Source organism: Delphinus delphis, chromosome 8, assembly GCF_949987515.2.
Source record: "Delphinus delphis chromosome 8, mDelDel1.2, whole genome shotgun sequence".
NCBI lineage: Eukaryota > Metazoa > Chordata > Mammalia > Artiodactyla > Delphinidae > Delphinus > Delphinus delphis.
The window spans coordinates 85,379,114-85,402,875 of record NC_082690.1 but is presented as its reverse complement, the minus strand read 5'-3'; the positions used below and the strand labels follow the sequence as shown (position 1 = coordinate 85,402,875).

Below are 23,762 nucleotides of genomic sequence, written 5' to 3'. Positions count from 1 at the left end.
TCTGAGTTAGCTTCACAAAACAAAAGGTTAAATATAGAAAGTAAAAAGACAACCAGGTGAATGGGAGAAAATTTTTGTATATCGTATATCCAATAAAGGACTAGTATATAATATGTAAAGGACTCTTGCAGTGCAATAACAAAAAAGAATTAAAAATGGCAAGCAATCTGAAAAGACCCTTCTCTAAATATATACGAAAGCCAATAAGAACATGAAAAGTGCTGAACTTCATTAGCCACCAGGGAAATAAAGATCAAAACCACAATGAGTTATCACTTTACCTGCTCGGATGGTTATACTCATCAAAAAGATGGATAATAACAAGTGTTGGTGGGGATGTAGAGAAATTGGAGCCCTCACACTGGTGGGACTGTAAAATGGTTCAATCGCTTTGGAAAACAGTCTGGCAGTTCTTCAAAATGTTATGCAGAGATTTGCTTTTTGACCTAGCAATTTCACTTCTAGGTATATACCTAAGTAAAAAGAAAACACAAAACGAATTCCACTCAAAAACTGGAAATAATCCAAATGTCCATCAACTGATTAATAATAAAATGTGGGATATCCATGCAATGGAATACTTAGCAATAGAAAGGAAAGTACTGATATATGATAAGCATGAACCTTGCAAACATGCAAAGTGAAAGTCAGAAACAAAACACATTGCATGATATCATTTACATGAAATACCTGCACATCTATAGAAACAAAGTAGATTGGTGGTTGCCTAGGGCTAGGGGGATTGGGAAATGGGATTGCCTGTTAATGGGTACCGGTTTTTATTTAGGGTGATAAAAAGGTTTTAAAATTTATTATGATGGTGAATATACTAAATTTAAGCCATTGAATCTTACACTTTAAATGAGTGAATTGTATGGAATGTGATTATGTCTTAATAAAGCCATTATTAAAAATGAAAAAGGTCAAACATGTATAATGTATCCTATCTCCATACTTTAAGCCAGTTGTACACGGGTTATTATTCACATAGAAAAGTTGATATTTTAGCAGTACACTATGACTAGAAAAACAGTTCATAGAACAGGTACTGGAGGTAGTTCCCCAGCAACATTTTCGCCTTATACAAAAAAAAGTCCGTCGTCTACTTCACAATTTTTTCTGATTTTTGTACCTGTTTGAAATAGTATATGTTGGTGTGTATGTGTATACTCCTTACAGTTGTGTTATTTTTCTGGTTTTTAAAATTGTGCAAATCAAAGAAGTTCCCACTGTCCTACTAGTATCATTAAATGTGCATGCCTTGGGAACTGAACTAGTCCAGCTTTTGTTTTGCTCATTTGATTTGGGGCCCATCCTACTCCCCATTATCATCCCCCTGAAGAATGATAATGGGATTACAGATATTCCAAAGACAAAAGCTGGATTTTGATAGCGTTTCTTTATGGTAATGTTTTTGGGACATGTAAGCATGAGACGGCTCTTCTTTTGCTATAACTAAGGAGAGTTCTGACCTCATTGCATTACAAATGGGCACTGAAAACTTGCAACAGGTTTTCTTAAAGTGACCTATTTCTCTGATCTGGCAACAGATTCAGGAAATAATATTACAAGTCCATTCCTTATGGAGACTCAGTCTCCTTGTGGATACTAGAAAACTGTTCAATTTTCATTTGCTTTACAGCAGTGTGGTAACCAGGCCACAAAACAAAAATGTTATGCTCTTGGTTACCCAATTGACTCATAGCTGTGGTGATGGATGACTTTTTATTGTGAGAATTAAATGTGGCCTTTAACTACCAGAGGATACTCTTGGCCATTTTGGTTACCTTCTGTTGTTAATTAATTCAGTTGATTGAGAATTATCTAAATAGATTGTTTTATGAATATTTAACTACATCCTTGTCCAGAGGAAAACATTTAGGGTTATAAGAGATTCTGTGAAGAGCTGAGCCATAATTCTGCTGGATTCTAACTGGACTTCGGGCAGATTCATGTAAAATGTAGTTATATTTTTTATTATGAAATGGGGTTATCAGTTGCTTAACGAAGAGTGACAATGCCTAACATAGTAGATGCTCAATAGATGTTTTTTTAATATCTGATCCAACATCCTTTCCATGGGGTTCTTGGGTCCCTGGTAACCTCTTCCCTCAGGTGTCTGTGGATAGAATTTTAGGGGTTCTCTGAACTTGAATGGGCAAAATAAAAGTTTTCACTAATCTCTAACTGAAATTGAGCCTTTCCTTCTATTACGAATGTAGGCAAGAAACCACACTAGTAGCGTTAGCAATAGCTGTGTGACTGGGACAGATGTATTCAAAGTACTGTTGGCACTCATCACTAGACTCGCCACTAGATTTTGTTGTGTTAAGTATTTATTACAATATAAACTTTGTTTAAAAATATTTTGATAATTACATTTCAGTATAATTGGTTTCCTTTGAAATCCTGCATAGTTTATTTTGTGTATTTAAGAACATTATGCCTAGAAAGGCCATAGGCTTCTCTAGATTGCAGGAAGTTTCAGCAGCACACACAAAAAAAGTTTGGAATCCCTAGGGAGCCATAATTTTCAACTGAGGCTGCACATTAGAACCTCCTGGAGAGTTTTTTTTTTTGAGCATCTTTTTAAATTCCCTTTACCCCAGGTGATTCTGATGTGCTGCCAGGGTTGAGAATCACTAAGTGAATGGCTTGTTTTATTTTGTAAGGAGACATTTATACTTGCTGCAATTATGCTGGTCAGATATTAGATGCTATCTTCTGAGTTTCTCTGTTCTTTTGCAGATTATGGCATACATTATCTAATTTTGGTAGGTTAATTTTCAGCAAGTGGATTTGAGTGATTTGGCCTCCCACCAGACTGCTTTGAAACACTAATTGTTAGCATTGATTAATTTAGCTGATTTTTAATTCCTGATTTAAAGTTCCTGTATCACATTTACTTCTTATTTTACCGTTAACATATTATAGTTGATATCTTACGAATCCTAGTTTATTTTAAAGTATTTTTAAAGTTTGTCAAGAAGTAAACCGTTTGAAAGAAATCTTATTTTGTTGTATCCCAAGTGCCCATTCAGCAATGTCTGGCACACACTAGGCACTGAACAAATATTTCTCAGGTGAACAGTAAAAATTCAAACAGCAGAAGAGTATACAGTGTGTGAAGTACGCTTGTATGTGCTGTGTGTGTCTCCCCATCCACTCCTGTTTTTTTAACCAGCTATTATGGAGATTGTTTGATGTTGCTGTTTATAGAGCTGCATTGCTTTGTTCCTTTTAGTGACTACGGATTCCATAATTTATTTAGCCAGTTCTTTTACACATGATTATTTAAATTATTCCTAGTCTTACACAACAACAAACAGCCACATAGCTGATTACTGTCCTGTGTACATCTTTGTGTACGTGTAGAGTAGGGTAAGTTGTCAGAACTGGAATTCAGGGTCAGATATTCATGTTAAATTTTGGTCAGTATTACTGCTTGTTCCTGCCAACAATTCGAGAATGTCTGTTTCTATTGATATATATCCTTGCCAGTGCAATGTTAATTATAAAACACCTTTGTGGGTGCTTAAAACTTAACCTTCCAATGCAGGGGGTGCAGATTCAATCCCTGGTCAGGGTGCTAAGGTCCCACGTGCATGGCCCAAAAACCAAAACATAAAACAGAAGCAATATTGTAACAAATTCAATAAAGACTTTAAAAATGGTCCACATATGAAATGAGTAGCGTTGACATATATACACTACCAAATGTAAAATAGATAGCTAGTGGGAAGCAGCTGCATCGCACGTGGAGATCAGGTCAGCGCTTTGTGACCACCTAGAGGGATGGGATAGGGAGGGTGGGAGAGAGACGCAAGAGGGAGGGGTTATGGGGATATATGTATACATATAGCTGATTATACAGCAGAAACTAACACAACATTGTAAAGCAGTTATACTCCAGTAAAGATGTTAAAATGGTCCACATCAAAAAAAATCTTTAAAAAAACCCAGAAACACCCTTGATCTCTGTCTTGTGACTTACATTTGTATTGCTTTCGAGTGTTTAAAGTTCATTGTTCTTTTTCTATGAACTGTTCGAATTCTTTGCCCATTTTCTCTTTGAGTTTCTGATCTTTTAGTGACTGGACTTTATATTAATAAATTTAATACTTTGCCATGTGTGTTGAGGGTATTTTTTAAGTTCGTCTTTTCACTGTCATTGTGATACTTTTCCCATGCACAAATGTAAATAAACTTTAAGAATTAAGTTTACTCTTTTCAGAGGCTTTTAAAGAGCCTTCCTGGGCAAAGATACATTTCACTATATTTTCCAATGGTTCTTGTGTTTTTGTTTTTAATGTTTAAATCTTGATCTATCTGAAATTAATTTGGTAGAAAGGGTAAAATAGGAATTCAACTTTATTTTGATAGATACAGTTATTCTAGCACCATGCATTGAATAACCCAACATTCCGATTTGAAATGCCACCTTTATTATTTGCTGATTTTCCATATATCCTCTTTTTGAACCATTCTGATCTGGTGATTTATCACCATTGCAGTACTCTTTATTTGTCATTTTATGTTCTAATATGTGGGTGGGACCAGTGGTCCTCCTTTATTAAACTTTTCCAGTTTTAGTTTCTAAACTAAAGTAGTTTAAGCAAGCTACTTACAAAGCTCTTGTGTATTAGTTGAATATCCTAATTTTGATACAAAATTATATTAGTCTTTTAAAACATGGTTTTCTTTCCAAATAAATGTATACTTATCAGTGGTGGAAACTGATTTATTCCAAAGAAAAGTATACTTCTTCCAGGTAATTTTTTTCCCCTAGACACATGACTTGAAAATTTTTTTCCCAACTGCTATTTTGACAGAATTGCTTGGTGAAATATTAATTGCCACTAAGGGGAAAAAAAAAAGGAAAAAGAAAGGTATTAGGGGCAATGCTTCCCTCTCTATCCCCTCTTGAATGTTACTGATATTTATTGCCATACTGTGGATTTCAAGAAGTCCTACAAAAAAGGTAAAACCAAACTTAGTACAGATTAACATTTATCTTAATTTTTTGAGTATCACTTTCTTTTTGTGGCACACAGTAGTATTCTGAACAACAGTTTGAGAAGTAATACTTGTATTTATGCCTCAGTTCCTAGCTTCTCTTTTAGGTATTAATTTTTTAAGATTATATTTCTATAAGAAAAATAAAACTACCTTATTAAAGAGTTTAGAAAATATTAAAAGAAGGGGGGGGAAGTCACCTGTACTTCTACCACCTATCACCCAGACATGACTACTAAATATTCTAGTACAATCTTTTCAATCTGTTTTATTGTGGATTTCTTTTATAGTTTTCATTATGCTGTATATACACTTTGTAAATCATGCTTTTAAAACTTTCATATCAAAAATAAAATTTCCGTGTCATTTCTTGCTTTTTCTTTGTGGTTCAGGATAAATTCTGTATAGCAGTGTTTCTCAGTGTTTCTCAGTTGGTCCAGGGACCCTGTGGGTTCCCAAGACTTTCAGAGGACCTGTGAGTTCATACTGTTTCATAATAGATTTAAGACATTATTTGCGTTTTTCACTGTTAATCTCATGAGTCTACAGTGGAATTTTTACATGAGCTGATATTGCAGAAGGTTGAATGCAGAAGCAGATAAGAAAATCCAGCTGTATTTTGAAGTCTGACGTTATATAGATTTGCAAATATATGTAACATGATCTCGCTGAATTTTTAAAGTTATTTTTCATTAAAATGTTAACATGTAAATAATTTTATTGTTATTTGTACACGAATAAATATCTAACATTTTTCTCAGTTTTCATTTCTAATATGGTAAATCCTGAAATAACCCACATGAACAAAAGCTCTTTGGTATACTCAAGGGTATAAATAAAAGGGGTCCTGAGAATACAAAGTTTGAGAACTGCTGCTCTATATTATTTCATGTAAAAGATGGGTTTATTTAAGTTTTAAAAATGTTTTTTAAAAGTATGTGTTCACTTGATTTTGTTATTATGCAAGAGATTTATGATAAGATAGTATATATAGATTATAGGAAACACAGGCCTCTTTTATAAGAGGACATTTTTATGCTTTGTACTGTGATACTGCATCTGGGGGCTGATATGTTGTGCTTGAATTAAATTAGGCCTGAGATTTTTAAAACAGTAACTTCAGTTCATTGTTTTTTTTTCTCCCTAGGCAGCTGAGTATGTCCCAGAGAAAGTGAAGAAAGCCGAAAAGAAATTAGAAGAGAATCCCTATGACCTTGACGCTTGGAGCATTCTCATTCGAGAGGCACAGGTTTAGTGATATAGGATTACATTTCCTTCTCTATGGGTCCAATCACACTACTTGGTTCTGCAGTAAATAATACATTTATAATCCTAACATTGTAAATGCTGTTTATTGGTTTTCAATTTTAGAATCAACCTATAGACAAAGCACGGAAGACTTATGAACGCCTTGTTGCCCAGTTCCCCAGTTCTGGCAGATTCTGGAAACTGTACATTGAAGCAGAGGTTAATATTTTATTTTATTTTTTCTTATATAGCTTTTGATGGGAATTGCAACATACACTATAGTGATAGAAAACAAATTAGGAACATAGATAGCACAACTAGGACAAGGAGGATTTAAAATGTCTCTTGCCTTTATTTTGTAAAATAGGTATGAAGGAGTAATTAAAATGAATTTTTGAAATTTCGGTCTTTACAAGCTGATGATTGTTGCATTTTGGAGTTGCAACAACATTAAAACAGTTTCAATGGTATTGGAGTGCTTTAGCCTTTTATTTACTTGTCATGTGTCAATTTATTGCCTCCTGTGTCATTTATTTAGAACTCATTTTTCTTTTTATTCCTATTTACAAACTAATATGAACGGTATTATAAGAAAATACAGAAATGTTAACTTAGTTTCATAGGGTATTTTGAGTGTCTCTGGTTAAATGAAACCTTTAGGTGAAAAATTATTTTCGATTTTAATTTTGTGAAAATGCATGGTTTGTCAATAAATGTAAGCACTTCAATAATTTTAAAAAACGTTTTTCTATAGGATAAAGTTTACATTATACAGGAATAAGCTAATACGAACTCAAACCTATGTAATCATAATTTACCCAATGATACTTTTTGTTTTTTTTCTTTCTAACTCTCTTGAAATTTGAAGTCAGGCATGTTTATTTTAAAGAGTAAAGGCCCCATTCTTGGTTATGATTAGAAGGGAAATGTTCATTTTTGAAGACCGGAATTAGCAATCCAGATGATAATAAAGTGTGAATGTATCGATAACAGTTGGCACCAAGTAGTCATTTTTCAGGTGATATATTAATGAGATGTAAGGGGTAAGATGGGAATAGTTGATATCCCCATTAAGCTGAAAATGATATCCATTTCTTTTTATGACTTAAGAAGTATTCTTATTTGAGTATTAATTTTGTAATATAAATTCTCAACATAATCAAGTACACTGCAGCCTCGTCATAACATATTCCACAGTAGCTGAAATTTGATAACATGTGGGTCTGTTTTGGACCTATCAAAGGGCTTTAGTCATCAGCAGTACTGACTTCAACACAACACAGTGTCACCTGTGATGTGTCCCTCAGAAATGGACCCAACCAATAGCAGATTTAAATTGAGGCTACAGTGTACTCACTGTATTTGTGCTGTAGTTTATATTGTATTACTTTGGGAGGCGGGGAATTACTGGACAATAGCAGGAACATTGTGTGTGTGTTAAATTTTTTCTGTGTGGTTGTGTATGTGGTATGTGTGTTTGTGTGTTTGTATGTGTGAGAGAGATTGTACCTTATGTGGAGTCTGGTTGTGGTTTTGGACCAAGAGCATATCCTTAAGGTTTTATCACTTATCTTTTGGGACCATTTCCTTCCTTTAGTATATCTAATCATCAGAGTAGACTGTCATGGAATTCACCAGGTGAGTGAATAGGCCTGTCTGAAGTGTGCTGAAGCCAGGATCACCTGTACTTGGTCTTCATTCCAGTTTGACTTTACATATTAGCTTATATGCAGGCTCATCAGAAATTAACATAATTGGTACATGATAGTTTTTGTATAATGAAGTGGTACGTTCTGAGTTTTAGAAGTTTCTTTCAGTTTCTCAAATATTCAGGTATTATTCATGCATTTTATTATAGCATAAGTGAAACTGAAATTGGCTGTTAGATACTGCATTCTGTAAGTATAAGCACAGTGAGTCTGTTTCTCCCATTTCCTAGCTAAAAATACAAACTGCATTCTAAAAAAAAATTCTGAGACCAGATGTTATGCCAGAGGGCTGAAAGTTGTCTAAATAACAGACTCATTTCATGTAATATTTCAGAGCTGTTAGCAGTTGCCTGATTGATTTAGTTGGTAATGTTTGCAGTTTCACACGCATACACACACAAATATGAATGTATGTATAAAACACCTTTTGAGAAAAAAATGGTAAAGAATATATATGTGTGTTTTATAAATTTTATATTTCTGGTTTAGGAATTAAGATGTTAAATTGAATGCAAATTTTAAAAATGCATATCCTGAGCTATGTTTTCCTCTTTCTTAATTTGCTCTTTATTTTCACAATTGTACTTTGTTTAGCCTGTGAGGGGCTAAAGTTTTCTTTGGCCGTATCACCCAATGTGGCCTTTAATATTTCTGAAGAAGACATATATTTATAATACATTAAAATCTGAAGTAATAATAAGAATGTCTTTAAAGATAATACTAACAGTGTTTACATAACATCCTGTATGCACTCTCAAGAAAATAAAGTTTTGTTAATACATTTGTTGTAACTCAGTACTTCATGGTGGGAAAATTGTTTATGTTCAGTTAAACCAGTGTGTGTGAGTCCAAATACATTTAGTTCCTTTCTAATAGAAAATACATACATCTTTAAAAATGAGATAATTTGCTTCCCCAGAGAAATTTCTTGTAAATCCTACTTATGAACAAAGTGGCAAAGGAAGGGGGTGTGTTTTAGGGGTTTGGGGAGTAGGGGGGTTACTTTTAAACTTGAAACATCAATTGCAAATGGGAGCATATTCTAAATAATTTTTAGTAAAGAAGTTAATGACACCAGTCTGATATTTTTAATATTTGCCAGTATATCACCTTTTCTCATTTCTGAGCATTTAGCAATACTCCTTGCTAAAAAGCTACTTGTGTAAAATTTGAACTTTAAAATGTCATCCTTAAATCATTACCCACTTTTATTTTTGTTGCTTATTGGAGGTAAAATTCCCTTAGGACCAACGTCTATATATTTAAAACACATACATAATTTCAAAATTAAGCCAAATTACTTTAATGTTGTATATATTATATAGGAGATCACATTTTGCCTCAACTGCTTGAAATTCTTTGCTTTCTTCTTGAATTCCAAAATGTTATTAGCCATATCATAAGAGCAAACAATTGTATGGCTCTTCTTAAAGTGATGCAGTATAGAGTCTAAATTGTTATGATATGAAAATAGTTTTGCTGCTGCTTGGTTTTAGTAAAGGAAACATTTTAATACATCTCTAGTTCATATACAGAAGTCTTAAATCTGCAGTACAATATATTTTAGAGTTTAAGAAATGGGAGTTTTTAAACACTAGAGTTAAGTGAAATACCCCTTTAGAGCCTAAGTGCTCTTTAAAGAACCCCTTTTTAGAGTGGTCAGAAGGGTCACTAAATATTAGCAAATTGAGAAAATTTATAGTTTTGCTACATTTTTTAAGTTGCCTTTCCCCTTTTGGTTTCTGTAGCTCTTCATGTAGCTAGGTAATCAATGTGACAGCATACTGTAAGCTACAAATAACTTAGTGTTAGAAGTAAGTTGTTTTGAATTGGGCCACATTCATAAGAAATTTTCTTATGAAAGGATGATTTTTTTTTATTGTTAGCCGAAGGAGAAATGAAGAAGGTAATGCTGCTGGTAATAGCAACAATGTATCTTGCTGTCTGTGAAAGCTGTAATTCTTTAATAAAAGTATGTAGAGAATTGATTGCCTTTTATTAAAAACTTTTTAATGTGAAACCTTTTCTTATAAATACTGAGTTGTGACGTACATATTTCAGTTTTTCAAAATAACCTTTCTACTTGGGAAAAATGACTTTTAAAAATACCTTTCTTCTTGGAAAATCGAAGTGAACTCAGGATGGAACATGGGTGACCTAAATTGAAATAAACTTCTCCACTGTCAATACTGTTTTAATTCCTCTAAGTAACAGTTTAAACTACTGTATTATGTTTTGTATATATTGAGCAATGTGATTTTTAAATGCAGGAAAAAATTTTAATTATATAGATTTCTTTTCTATACTTCAGCTTGCAATCTTTTTTTTAAAAAATCTGTACTCTTTTCTTATAGATCTGCTCTTTTCCTGTTTGTAATAAATGTTGGTCCATGTCTGTGTGATTATTCAGATTTTTCTCTAAAATGCAATATGCTTTTTAATCTATAGTTTCTTAAATGCATGTGTAAATGTAGTGTAGGGGTATAAAAGAAAACAAATTTTGCAAACACTGAAGTGAGTGATCAAATATCTGAAAGTGATATGGATAATTACATACTATTTTTAAAACAAAGGAAATATTTCCATTTACTGTTTTAAGTAGTAAACTTCTATTTTAGGTCTTACTGAAATATCTCATCCCATTCATTTTCCCTTCCATTATTGTAGCACAGATGTTTAGGTTTTTGTCACTTCCACTAACATGATCTGTACATTTTTTTCCTTGGAGCCTTTTCTTTCACCCCAGGCTTTGCAAAATAAGACTATTTGCAAAAAGACATAGATAATTCAGATAGCAAAATTTCTCTTAAAAAAAAAATCTTGTTTTTTTATTCTTTATGTCTTCTAGGTAATTTGTTTTATGTGAAGTGTAGCCCTTTATTTTCAGGCAAAATCTTGTACTAATCAACCTGATCATTTTTATATTTCTTTATAAAACAAATTTATAATCATTGAGTCACTTATAAGAATATTGGGAAAAAAGGTTCATTTTTTCCCCCTCTTCAAAGACTCTTAAAATTTTTAGCCAGGCTTTTTTATATTCTGTTTTTGTGTATCTAATAAGAGTTATGGTATATTCTGAAAATCTGGAAAAGCCATCTCTAACCAGATTTTTTTAAGTGTATACGTTCCAAAATTTGTTGTGAAACATAAAGAGCTATTTTTATCATGCAGTTTGAGGTTTCCCTGTGGCTAGTAGCTTAGCCTAAATTTCTTGGGCATTTATGGAATAACATAGTAATATACAATGCCAAGTAATTAGTGTTTTAAATTACCGGGGGTTGTAGTCAGTAAGGTCTTGGGGGATTAATCTGCTATACAACCCCCTGGACATCCCAAGCGATACTCATTAAAGGTAGGCTCCAACATGTGGCATCCATGAATAAACACAAACTCCCCTAAGCCTTTTATACTGCTGTGGAGTTAGAAACCTCCATATTTGGAAACAGAACTAACCCTAACATGAAAAGCCTTTTTTAGGGTGCTCTGTGGTTTTGGTTCCAACTTTGAGCATAAGGGAACCTGGTGGCAATTAATTGACTTTCTCTTAAAAGACAAAAAGGCCTCATAAAGGCTCAAGCGTTTTCTAACGGGTTAGTGTGTGCTTTCAACTTGCAAACAGCTGTTCCTTTTAAATGAAATGAGTCTGGCGCAAGGCATTTCCAAGAAATGAAGATGTCTGAAATAATACTAGTGATGTCTATGAAAAGCTGCACTTCTAAATGTGGACAAGAATGCATTTATTTGCTTGTAAATAACTTCCTTTTTAAACTTTAACTTTTATTACTAAACATTTTTACTCTTAGCAACTTTGGAGCAGAAAACAAGTAGTCGGTTAGTATAATGGCATAATAAATTCTGTATAAAATTTTCCCCCACGTATTCAGAATCTGCAGCAAATTCAACAAAATGGTGAATGTTTGCTTTGAATACAACCTGTTGAGAAACTAACCGGCTTTTCTAAAGCTCAGGAAAGCATAACCTGGGGTAAGTTTTATCATTTTGTATGCTAGGAAACCTCCAAAGAAAAATTTTCTGTTTGGAAATGTTAAGTGATAGTTCTGAAAACAGAGTCTGATGTCAAGGACAGTACTGAAATGTTGTTTTGGAATAATTACTTTGAAATGTAAAAAGGTCCAAAGATAAAGTCCCAAAGCTATTCTTAATCTTCCTAATACTTTTTTATTCATGTTACAGAACATGTTCAGTTACAACCTTTTTTTTTAAATACAAAATTTTAGCTCTAGCATATATAGATAACATTATTATAAGTCTTTAAAGATTCCTGTATATGGGAAACGGTCTTTTTTTTTTCTCTTTCAGTTTATTGAGATACAATTGACATGCAGCATAAGTTTAAGATGTACAACATAATGATTTGATATATGTATGTATTGTGAAATGATTACCACAGGGTTTAGTTAGCGTCCATTACCTCACTTAATAACAAGGGAAATGGTCTTATATATATTTTTTACATCTTTATTGGAGTATAATTGCTTTACAGTGGTGTGTTAGTTTCTGCTTTATAACAAAGTGAATCAGTTATACATATACATATGTTCCCGTATCTCTTCCCTCTTGCGTCTCCCTCCCTCCCTCCCAACCTCCCTATCCCACCCCTCCAGGCAGTCACAAAGCCCGAGCTGATCTCCCTGTGCTATGCGGCTGCTTCCCACTGGCTTACACATGCATAAAGCAGGGGGCTAAGCTAATGCATCTTTCAGCTCTAAATTTGACTTAAACCTAATATCCATTTTGACTTTAAATATGTAATACATACATAGCCATAGTCTGTTGAATTAAAAAAATTTCAAGAAAACCATCATCATGAAATAGCACTCTTTTTTTCTTCAAATTGAATACAGAAATTGTCATCAATATAAGACAAACGTTACAGAAATTGTCATCAATATAAGACAAACGTTACAGAAATCGTCATCAATATAAGACAAACGTTACAGAAATTGTCATCAATATAAGACAAACGTTACAGAAATTGTCATCAGTATAAGACAAACATAAAATGGTCTTATATTGACTATGGCTATGTATGTATTACATATTTAAAGCCAAAATGGATATTAGGTTTAAATCAAATTTAGAGCTGAAAGATGAATTAGCTTAGCCCCCTGTTTTATGCATGTGTAAAATAAGTCAAGAGATTGTTATCCCTTAGAGGCAAAGTTTGCAAATAACATAACTTTAGGATCACCTGGGAAGCTTTTAAAACATTCAGGCTTTGTAATTATTATTCCTGCATTGCTGACTCAATCTCCAAAGGATGGACATGTGGGATCTGTTATTTTTAGGTGTTTCTGGTAGCCAGTTTTGGTAATTGAGGTTTTCTTTAGAGGGCAATAATTGAATCTTATTGCCATGAGTATATTTCATACCTGGCAGAATACTCCCTATACTTGTCTGGAGTATAAAGTGATTGTTCTTTTGACTATACCATGTTGTGGTTTATCAATCAGTATATAGTCAATCAAGAAGTAATCTTTAGAGGTATCTACAATTTGCTTGGTAGTATTTTTGACTGTGGTAGCTATTAAATCTGCAGTCAGGTTTAGGGTTGCGTTATTGAACTTGGTCAGTTTTATTTATTTATTTTTTTGAACTTAATTTTATTCCTGGGTTTGAAGCCTGATTTTCTAACTCCATAAACTTTTTATTTTAAACACAATATAATCACCTACGTCCCAAATTCTAAGAATCAACTTGTAAGGAAGTCTCATGTGTTAAGAGAGGGCCACTTAAGCTGTGGCTTAAAAGGATTACTGCAGGAACTCCCTGGCAGGATCCAATGGTTAAAGCTCCCTGCTTCCACTGCAGGGGGCACGGGTTTGATCCCTGGAGGTTCGATCCCTGGTCTGGGAACTAGGATCCCACATGCCGTGCAGCATGGCCCCCCAAAAAATGATTACCGCAGCTTTTTTTGATAGCTCTTACCCTTACTTCTGAGAATTTTTAAACATATGAATACCACATCTTCATATTTTCAGATTATTAGCTAACATCCATTCATTTAATTAGTACTTGAGTCTTTGTAATATAAAAGACTTTCTCATTCTTTTGGGGGGTGAAAATGAATTGTTGTCACAGAGTACCATTCATTATTTCTAGCTATTCCTGTAGTTCAGTTTCGATTCATTTCTAAATTTTTCATTACACAGATGAGTGCGTTTAACTCATGTCCCTTTATTTAAAAAATTTTTTTTCCTTAGTGGCTTTTTTTTTTGCGGTACACGGGCCTCTCACTGTTGTGGCCTCTCCCATTGTGGAGCACAGCCTCCGAACGCACAGGCTCAGCGGCCATGGCTCACGGGGCCCAGCCGCTCCACGGCATGTGGGATCTTCCCGGACCAGGGCACGAACCCACGTCCCCTGCATCGGCAGGCGGACTCTCAACCACTGTGCCACCAGGGACGCCCCCTTAGTGGCTTTTGATAGTTTTTAAATGAAATGTTATTTTTTAATGGTATTTTTAGTATTTCTAGTTAATGTCTATTCTCAAGAGAGTTGGCTCTTTCCAGCTATAACTGAGAATTTTGCCACCAATGATATTTATAAAAGTACTCAAGTAATATCCAAATTTCATAAAACTTAAATGTCAAAAATGACATTACCTTAACAGAACAGCTGGTGAAAGTGTAGACTGTCATAGAAGAGCTTAAAAGTATTTGGGGAAGATTGCCAACAGAATAACTTGGTTTCCTGTATTGTCTATACATTTATTTTAATTCTTTGATCCACCATTTCCTTTGATTACCAGTTTTAACTATTGTGTAATAAGTGATTTTTTTTAAGGTTTTGTGGTTCTATTAGAATGTTAATAGGTGAGAAAATGCTTAAAACATATTCATTGTTTAGATTATCATTCTTTTAGATTAAAGATTCAGATTATATGTCCATCACTTAACCTGATTGACCAGTTTTTCACATCTGACATAAACTTTATCAGTTCTGTTTTTCGTGAACCGTAGGGGATTGGGTTGCATACATCATGACATCAGTGTATTTGCTAATAACAAAGATATTCTCGTATGTAAAGAAACTTATGAAACCCAGGAAATTTTACATTAATAGAATTTTAATCTGCAGTCTGTTTTCTTCTTTAATTATTGATCTAATAATGCCCTTTAGAGCAGTTTTCTTTTAAATCAGAATCTAATCCAAGATCATTGTATACAGTTGTCATTCCTCTCCAGTCTCCTTGGATGTTGAACAGTTTCTCAGTCTTAAATTTGATATTTCCTCATTAGATTCAGGTTATATACAGTATAGCTGAAAAGCTACAAATGGTTGTGTGTCCTCTTCAGAGACATGTGACGTTCATTTACCACTTATTGATGATGTCAGTGTTGACCATTTTCTCCACTGTGTAGTTACTGTTTTTACTTTTGTAACTAATAAAATAGTGGGGAGATATTTTGAGACTCTGTAAAAATCCTGTTTCTCAACAACTGCCCACTCAATTTTTAATCTATTATGATTTTTGCCTGAATCAGTGATGTTTTTCTGACATTATCTAGGGTTTTTCAGTGTATTTATTGTTGAATATAAATACGTACTTAAAGTTCAAGCTTATTTGTATTTGAAAACTCTTGTAAGGTACTAGCTTCTCCTTGCCCTCATTTTTTTTTCTTTTGAACAGCTTACTAATAGTTAGAAAAGAGGATGATTTACAAGATTCGTGCATTTTATGATTGTAGCAAGTTTTCCAAATATAAAATCATATATTCTGCCAGTAATACTTTTAAATTCTCTCACAAATCATAAGGGGAAGATTAAAAAATTTGCTCCCCAACTCATACAGAAACTTAACTGGTTGTATATTTTCATAACAATCATTGTAGGCTATGGGAAATAAATATATTGATTTACTTAGTTGACCAAATGGCAAATTATTTCATGTAAGAATTAATACGTGTTTTAAAAGTCATGAGATCTTTGATTTTAAAACAGGTTAAAAAGTGAGTGAAAAAGATCATTTGGATAAATGTTTGTGTTTGAAAATGCTATATTTTTCAAGTACTTATTTAAATTCTCAGTTGTTTGAGGTACAAATTAGAAAGTTAACACTTTAAAGGAAATAATTTCTCTATCAGCAGTTAAAGGGTGCTTAAAGCATGGGAGTGGTATTTTCCCCAAAGTAAGCTGTTCGGTTGTGCATTTAAGTTTCCCAGAGTTCACAGAATAGTTGATGAGATTTACACTTAAAGAACAGACATTCCAAATTGAAAGAACTTATTTATATATGTGTCTGTGATTTAATATTTTATAGTTAGTTGGGGTAGTTATTCGCTGTGTGTCTCAATGGCACGGTCAGAATTCTCCCCATTATTACTAAGACAGTGGCCTGATAATTTTTGCTAGTGTGGAAGGGATGTTTAAATAATTGTTAATTTATTTAAAGAATTGCAAGGAATTTGTAAATTTTACTCTACAAAGGACAGTGTGGAGGAATAGCAGTGACACAGAATTTGGAATCTGGTGACCTAGGATTTACTGCTTTTAGCTCTTCCATTGAATGAATGTGACCTTAGGGAAGCCATTAATTTTTCTTTCTTTTTTGCCTTCCCAATGTTTTATTATGAAAATTCTGAAACAAAAGTCAAAAGAATAATATAAGTATTACAGTAAATACCTATACACCTTCTTCCTTGATTCAATGTTATGTTTTGCCATACATGTTTATCTTTCTCTATACAAAGAATATTGTCCTACATAACCACAGTACCATTATCCCACTGAAAAGGAACAGTGTTCTAATATAATTTCATACCCAGCTCATGTTTATATTTTTTCAGCAGTCTCATATTCTTTCTAAAATGCCTTATTTCTCTGATGGATGAAATCACTTGTATTTTAACTTCTTATAATGGTCCTTCTGCTGGTGCCTTTTACTTAAATTTAACACAGATTTCATATTATTTCTCACTCTTGTTCCTTCCCCTTCCCAGTAGGAAAACTAATGTGAATTCAAGTGTTGTTTCCAATAATTTGTAAATTATGACATAAATGGAAACATCCCAGTATCGATTATAGACAAGAGCTGTCTTCATAACTATCCTGATACTAGAGAGTGGGATGGGAATTTTTTATATTTTTATTACTAAGAGGCAACTTATTTTATTCTAAATTTAACTATATTTGCAGTGAGTTAAAAGTTTTGAGGATCTTACCCAAAATATGCATAGGATTGTACTTGTTCTTAGAAATAAGCAGGTGTTTTTCAATTATATCACATTTTAAGTGTAGATCTACAAAACTACTAAATTTCATGAAAAAAATATTCTATATGCACGTTATTTGAGGAAAAGAAGAGTGTGTGAGGATGATATTTTTGGAGGTGAAATATTTTCTAGAATACATTTTTAGAAATAAAGAATGCATTTAAAAAAATCCATTGTTGGGCTCCCCTGGTGGCGCAGTGGTTGAGAGTCCGCCTGCCGATGCAGGGGACGTGGGTTCGTGCCCCGGTCCGGGAAGATCCCACATGCCACGGAGCGGCTAGGCCCGTGAGCCATGGCCGGTGAGCCTGCGCGTCCGGAGCCTGTGCTCCACAACAGGAGAGGACCACGTACCGGAAAAAAAAAAAAATCCATTGTTGATTTTCAGTTGTTATTGAGAGTGATTGTTTTCTTTATTCTGATTACTTGCCTAAACAGTAATAGCTGAAAATAATTAGGCCTTTAATATATTCTGGGCACTGTGTTTAGTACTTTACATGGGATATCTGACTAATCACAGTTTACTTTTTGAAGTAGGTAAGTATTACCCCATTTTTTTCAAATGTTCAGCTTTTCTGAGATCTAGAGTTCTTAAATAGCTTTCCTAAGATAACAATACTAAAGTTTAAGCTACTGGGAAGTAAATAGGAAAGCTGGGGGCTTTATACTCAGATAATCTAATTCCTAGGTCTGGGCTCCTACTCACTAACCACTGTACTAACAACCTAAAGGACCTAAAACACAGTTGTAGAAATAGCTAAATAGTAGGTTCATAACTGAGTCCTTTTTTCTTTGCTCAAGTGTTTCTTGCATTCTTATTCAGCTATGAGGATTTGGGGGTACATTTGAAAAAATATGTATAATTGCCCAAAACCACATAAAATTGCTATGAATATTTTGGAAGATGGCATAGTACAATAACTAACACATAACTGCATCTTAGGGTTTGTATAAAATCTTAGTTCTAAAATTCTACTTTGCAAAATTCTGTTTTTACCCTTCACGGTTTTTAAACTTTTCTGCACTATGTACTTGGTTCAGATTTCAAATAGTAGAAAGGAATTCTGAACACAAAAGCGGCAAATCTTAGCAATTCTGACCCTTTCAGAAATTTCTAAGATTTTTTTTTTTTTTTTGCGGTACGCAGGCCTCTCACTGTTGTGTCCTCTCCTGTTGCGGAGCACAGGCTCCGGACACGCAGGTTCAGCGGCCATGGCTCACGGGCCTAGCTGCTCCGCGGCACGTGGGATCCTCCTGGACCGGGGCACGAACCCGCGTCCCCTGCATCGGCAGGTGGACTCTCAACCACTCCGCCACCAGGGAAGCCTTAAGAATGTATTTTTTATAGCTCTAAATATTTACATTCAGCATTAATGTGAGAATAAGAAATTTTACCTTTCGTTTCTGATTTAGCAATTAGGAGTTTTATTAGGATGGAATTTTCTCAAATCAAGGCCAAAATTTAGAATTTAGGTAAAGTATGTTACCTTTCAATCTGCTTACTGAACGGTTATCTCTATACTTTTCTTTCCATAGAAGTCTTGCAAAATAAGTTTTCCGATAGGACAGTCTATACTTTATTGTGATTTTGGGGGGGGGAGATCTTTAAAATGTTTGAAGTTAATGAAGCAAAACTTCATGAAAAAATAAAAATGAAAGATTAAAGGCAGGGAGCACAATATCTAGCTTCCTTTTTAAGAAAAAGTGAAAGAGGGTGTTAATTCCTATAGTTAATGGGAAAATCACATTTATTGAAGATCAGCATTTCCAGTTATTTGAACCTTGTGGTTTATCAGACTTAGAAATTCAAGACATACTTTTTGAGTACCTCCCCAGACTATGTCACTGAAAACTGAAATATCTTCATGCATCTTCCTGATACAGTTCAACTGATTCTAAATAAACCATTATAATGTTATATCAATTTAAATTACTTACCTTATAAGAGAATTTAGCAGTTCTAAGTTTCCCACAATTGAAGAACTAGAAATTTCATATATTCTGTAATGCTTATTCTTTTTGGATAGGATGATACTTTTTGGATAGGAAGAAAAGTATAAGCTGTACTTTAACTTTTAGGAGATTCTGTGCAGATTAAAATATGCAGAATTCTGTTAGCAAGTCCTTTTGACAAGTAATTTTGCATGTGGAGTCCTTAAAAGTATCCAAAACAGTAGGTAGAATGAAGACTTACAGATGCCTGTTGATATATTTGCCTGGATTATATTCAGATAAAATTGCCTGAAGTGTTACACTGTTTTTCTGTATCACAATTGACTGTTGAATTTATGGATTCTGAAAAAAGTCATCTGGTGTATTTTCAGGCCCCACGCCATCTATATATTTTCATAAATTTTTATGTGGCTTCAGGTAAAAACATACATGAAAACACTTTCTTTCAGGTTCTTGCTTTCATTTTATATATCAGGGGAGGATGGAATTAACTTTGAAGTATCTACTGAGTAAATGCATGCTAGACACTTGGATGCTATGGACACATTAGTGAACAAATTTACAGTTTGGTGTAGGAGACAATTATAATACTGGGTGGTAGGTGCTCTGAGAAAACATGGGGAGTGTATGTTAGGGTGGGTCAGGGAAATCCTCTAGAAGAAGAAGACTTTTTTTTTTAACATATCTTTACTGGAGCATAAGTGCTTTACAATGGTGTGTTTCTGCTGTACAACAAAGTGAATCAGCTATACGTATACATATATCCCCATATCTCCTCCCTTTTGTGTCTCCCTCCCACACTCCTTATCCCACCCCTCTAGGTGGTCACAAAGCACCGAGCTGATCTCCCTGTGCTATGCGGCTGCTTCCCACTAGCTATCTGCTTTACATTTGGTAGTGTATATATGTCCATGCCACTCTCTCACTTCGTCCCAGCTTGCCCTTCCCCCTCGACGTGTCCTCAAGTCCATTCTCTATGTCTGCATCTTTATTCCTGCCCTGCCACTAGGTTCTTCAGTACCATTTTTTTAGATTCCATATATTTGCATTAGCATATAGTATTTGTTTTTCTCTTTCTGACTTCACTCTGTATGACAGACTCTAGGTCCATCCACCTCATTACAAATAACAATTTCGTTCCTTTTTATGAGGAACAAGACTTTCTAAATGGAAGTATGAAATTACACACAGAATCCCTGGCAAAGAGAAGCACTAGTGCTGAGGTCTCAATGAAAGGGAGAAAAAACATGATCTGAGAAGTTGAAACAGCTTGGTAGTTTTTAAGCTAAGTTTTGCTTCTAGCCCTTCGCAGTATTGTAAACAGATGACTTGTGACTATTTCATGAAAGTTTTCTTAATTACAAAAACACTAGCTCAATAGTTAATCTAGAATTGCAGCTAAGCTGTTAGGAAAATAGAGCTGGAAAAAAAGTATGAACATCTGAAATTTGATAATGGCTAGAATTATGTGAATGTAATTTTGCTCTAGGAAAACCGTAAGTTGTGATATTTATAATTGTGGGCCTTTTTTAAAACTCAAATGCCTACAGAAATTTAGAAGTTAAGTGAGGGGAGGTTTCCTTTACAATTTTCAAAGAAAGTTGCATGTTGGTTAGAAATTCTCTTGGTTTCACTAATTTTTACTTTGTATTTGAGTCTTAAGAAAGTAATAGAGTTAAGAAGCTATGAAACCTTTTATTCTCTATAATAGCCTTCATATAGTTTGAGGAAAATGACATTAATTGACCAGAGTATTCATTTTGGAGGAGGAACAAAGCCTTTTCAAAGGGAGAAAATTAGTTATGTTTTATTGGTAGGTTAGACTTGAGTAGTTACTTTGAAAAAGTTGGTTCCTAGAAAAATTTTTTCCATGAATAAAATCTGTTTTTACTAAATGCCAGTCCCAGGATACCACATTGTCAGTATGTCTAGTTTATCCAATAACATAGTTCCCAGATTGACTTCTGCACACACAAAAGATTGCTCATCTGTTACATGAATTTTATTAATGAAGAAATATATAGGACACTATCCTTTTATTTGGTTAAATACATAAGTTAATATGCAAGTGTGTACTAAAAGGGACAGTTACACCAAAGGGACAAAACTTTTTAAATACCACTTACACTTTTATTGGTTATAGTATTGAGGATTGAAACTTGGTTTTGAATAAAACCTGAAACTCATGTTCTGATGTCTTGTGAATATTTTGGGAATGCTTAAAGACTGACTAAAATTTAGTGAAAGCACAAGAACTGGGTTTCAAACTTCTCTTTTTGATGAAAAAGTTTGTAAATTTCATTCTCTAAATTTTCAAAGTTTCGTGAAGTCCAAAAATCTGTTAGGGAGGGTAGATTGCCTATCTATGGCAGTATGTTAAATTAATATGAGGAGGGAAGTATTAATAAGAATTGTATTGGTGTAATAATGATAATATTGTATATTTTAGAAAGACATTGGTATTATATGAAACAATGTTTTTATAGCAGTAAGTAGTTGAGAAATTATAATGGAACTTTGATCACTGAATTAGTGAGTTCTGGCTCTTGATTGGAATCTTCAAAAACAATAACCAGGGTCCTATTTCAAGTAGAAATTGAATATAGGTTTTTTTTTAATGATACATTTTTAATGAATTTATATCTGTAAAGTAACATTTTTATATGTTTAAGAATCAGTTGTTTCTTAGTCATAAATTCAGATAGGTTGAAAAATTATTAGAAAATAAGTGTACAGAGTGAATACTAGGATACCCACTTAAGTATAAAATTTTGTGCTTGATAGCTGCGTGATAGATAATTCACGTAGTAAATAAAGTCTCTTCTTCAGTCACTCTGGCCTCCTTAAATATTCTAGACACATTCCCACCTCAAGGCTTTTCTTTACATTAGCTATTTTATCTGCTCTAAAGATACTTATCCAGATAGCTGCTTGGCAAAATCCCTTGCTTTCTTCAAATTTTTGTAAAAGTGTTATCTTCTCAGTGAGATTTGCTCTTGCCCATATTTTAAATTGCCACCCCCATTCCCAACACCTCAAAACTCATCCTTTCCTCTATCTTTTTCACCTATAGTGCTTATCTTCTAGTATACTGAACAGTTTACTTATTATAGTTTATATTTTATACATTGATATGTTTCAGGAATCTAGAACAATGCTTGGCACATAGTGGCACTCTAAATATTTGTTGGGTGAAAAATGCACAATGGAAAATAAAACTGAATTTACCATATTATTTTGCAACTTGAATTTTAATTTCTAAGAATTAGAGTGTGACATCAATTTATAACAATGTATTATTTTTCATCAAATTATACGTGGCCAATATCTTTACTGTTAACATAGGTTTTAAAAATGTCTCTACACTCTTTCTAAAACTACAAAGAAACTGTCCTTTTGAATTGTCTAATACCCTCAGCCATTTAAGTATTTTAGAATAAGCATCATTGACATTTAGAATTATTCTATCTTGATGTATGACCTAAAAGAAAGGTTTTTAAAGAATTATCCAATTTTAAAGAATTACAAAAGGGCATTACTAATTTACCTAGGATTTTGAAGTACCTTAAAAAAAATTGCTTGTTTGTAATTCTGAAATGCTTTCAGATAAAACTTGAAAACCTGGTATAGAAAATAAATGCCTGACTGGTTACAAGAAAGATTTAGATGTATATATTGAAGTAAAACTTCTGAGATATTTGTATGTGTATGTATGAGATAAAAACAGGAGTTTTCACAACTTGATTTATCAAATTTCACAGGTTGTTTGTCAAACTAGTAAAGCATAAACATTTTAATTCTTACCCACCCATTTTCACTTGGACTAATGTATATGTGCACAATGCCAACATCCAATTGATGAGTGGAAATTCTTTAAGACATCTAGATATTTAAAAATATAGAAAGTTCCTGTTTTAACTTAATCCATAAACTTTATATAGATTTATTTTTTAAAAAACAAGTATAAAAGGTGAATTACTCCAGCTTTTGTCCTTAAAAACAGTACTTCTGTGTTAAATGTTATTTATCATTTTACTTTTTGTTTTTGTAACTTTCACCCAAACTTCACTTACTTCGGCATGGCAAACATTAAGGGTAAACTCAAATTGCTGGTTTATAAAGTATTTCAGAGAACTGAATTACACTTACTTGGGAATTCTCCAATACATTAGAGGAAATATATTTGGTTTATTGAATTCTGTAATTTTCTTTTCTTTTTTTTTTTGGTACGCGGGCCCCTCACTGTTGTGGCCTCTCCCATTGCGGAGCACAGGCTCCAGACGCACAGGCTTCAGACGCGCAGGCCCAGCAGCCATGGCTCACGGGCCCAGCCTCTCCTAGGCATGTGCAATCCTCCCGGACCAGGGCACGAACCTGTGTCCCCTGCATCGGCAGGCGGACTCTCAATAACTGCACCACCAGGGAAGACCCTGTAATTTTTTTAACCTTTGAAATTTAGTGTTTCAAAGAACATTGGATTTTTAAGTTTTTCATTGCTTTTCAAGATAGTTTGCATACAGAGTTTTTTCCTAATTTTTTTGAAGCCAGATGTTAATAAAATACATTGAAGAAGATTTGGGTGATATGGTGAGCTTGGTTA

General features: G+C 33.7%; 1 protein-coding gene across 2 annotated transcripts in view; it reads left to right on the top strand.

Moving 5' to 3' along the window:
* CSTF3 (cleavage stimulation factor subunit 3) overlaps positions 1 to 23,762 on the top strand; it is a 70,977-nt gene that overhangs the window by 7,408 nt on the left and 39,807 nt on the right. Inside the window, exons 2-3 of one of the 2 annotated variants that reach the window (XM_060018659.1) lie at positions 6,164 to 6,265; positions 6,388 to 6,483. In XM_060018659.1, the coding sequence (XP_059874642.1) occupies positions 6,164 to 6,265; positions 6,388 to 6,483 (198 nt within the window). Of the gene's footprint in view, positions 1 to 6,163; positions 6,484 to 11,860; positions 11,961 to 23,762 lie in introns of both variants that reach the window. The other variant, XM_060018660.1, reaches the window with a different exon arrangement.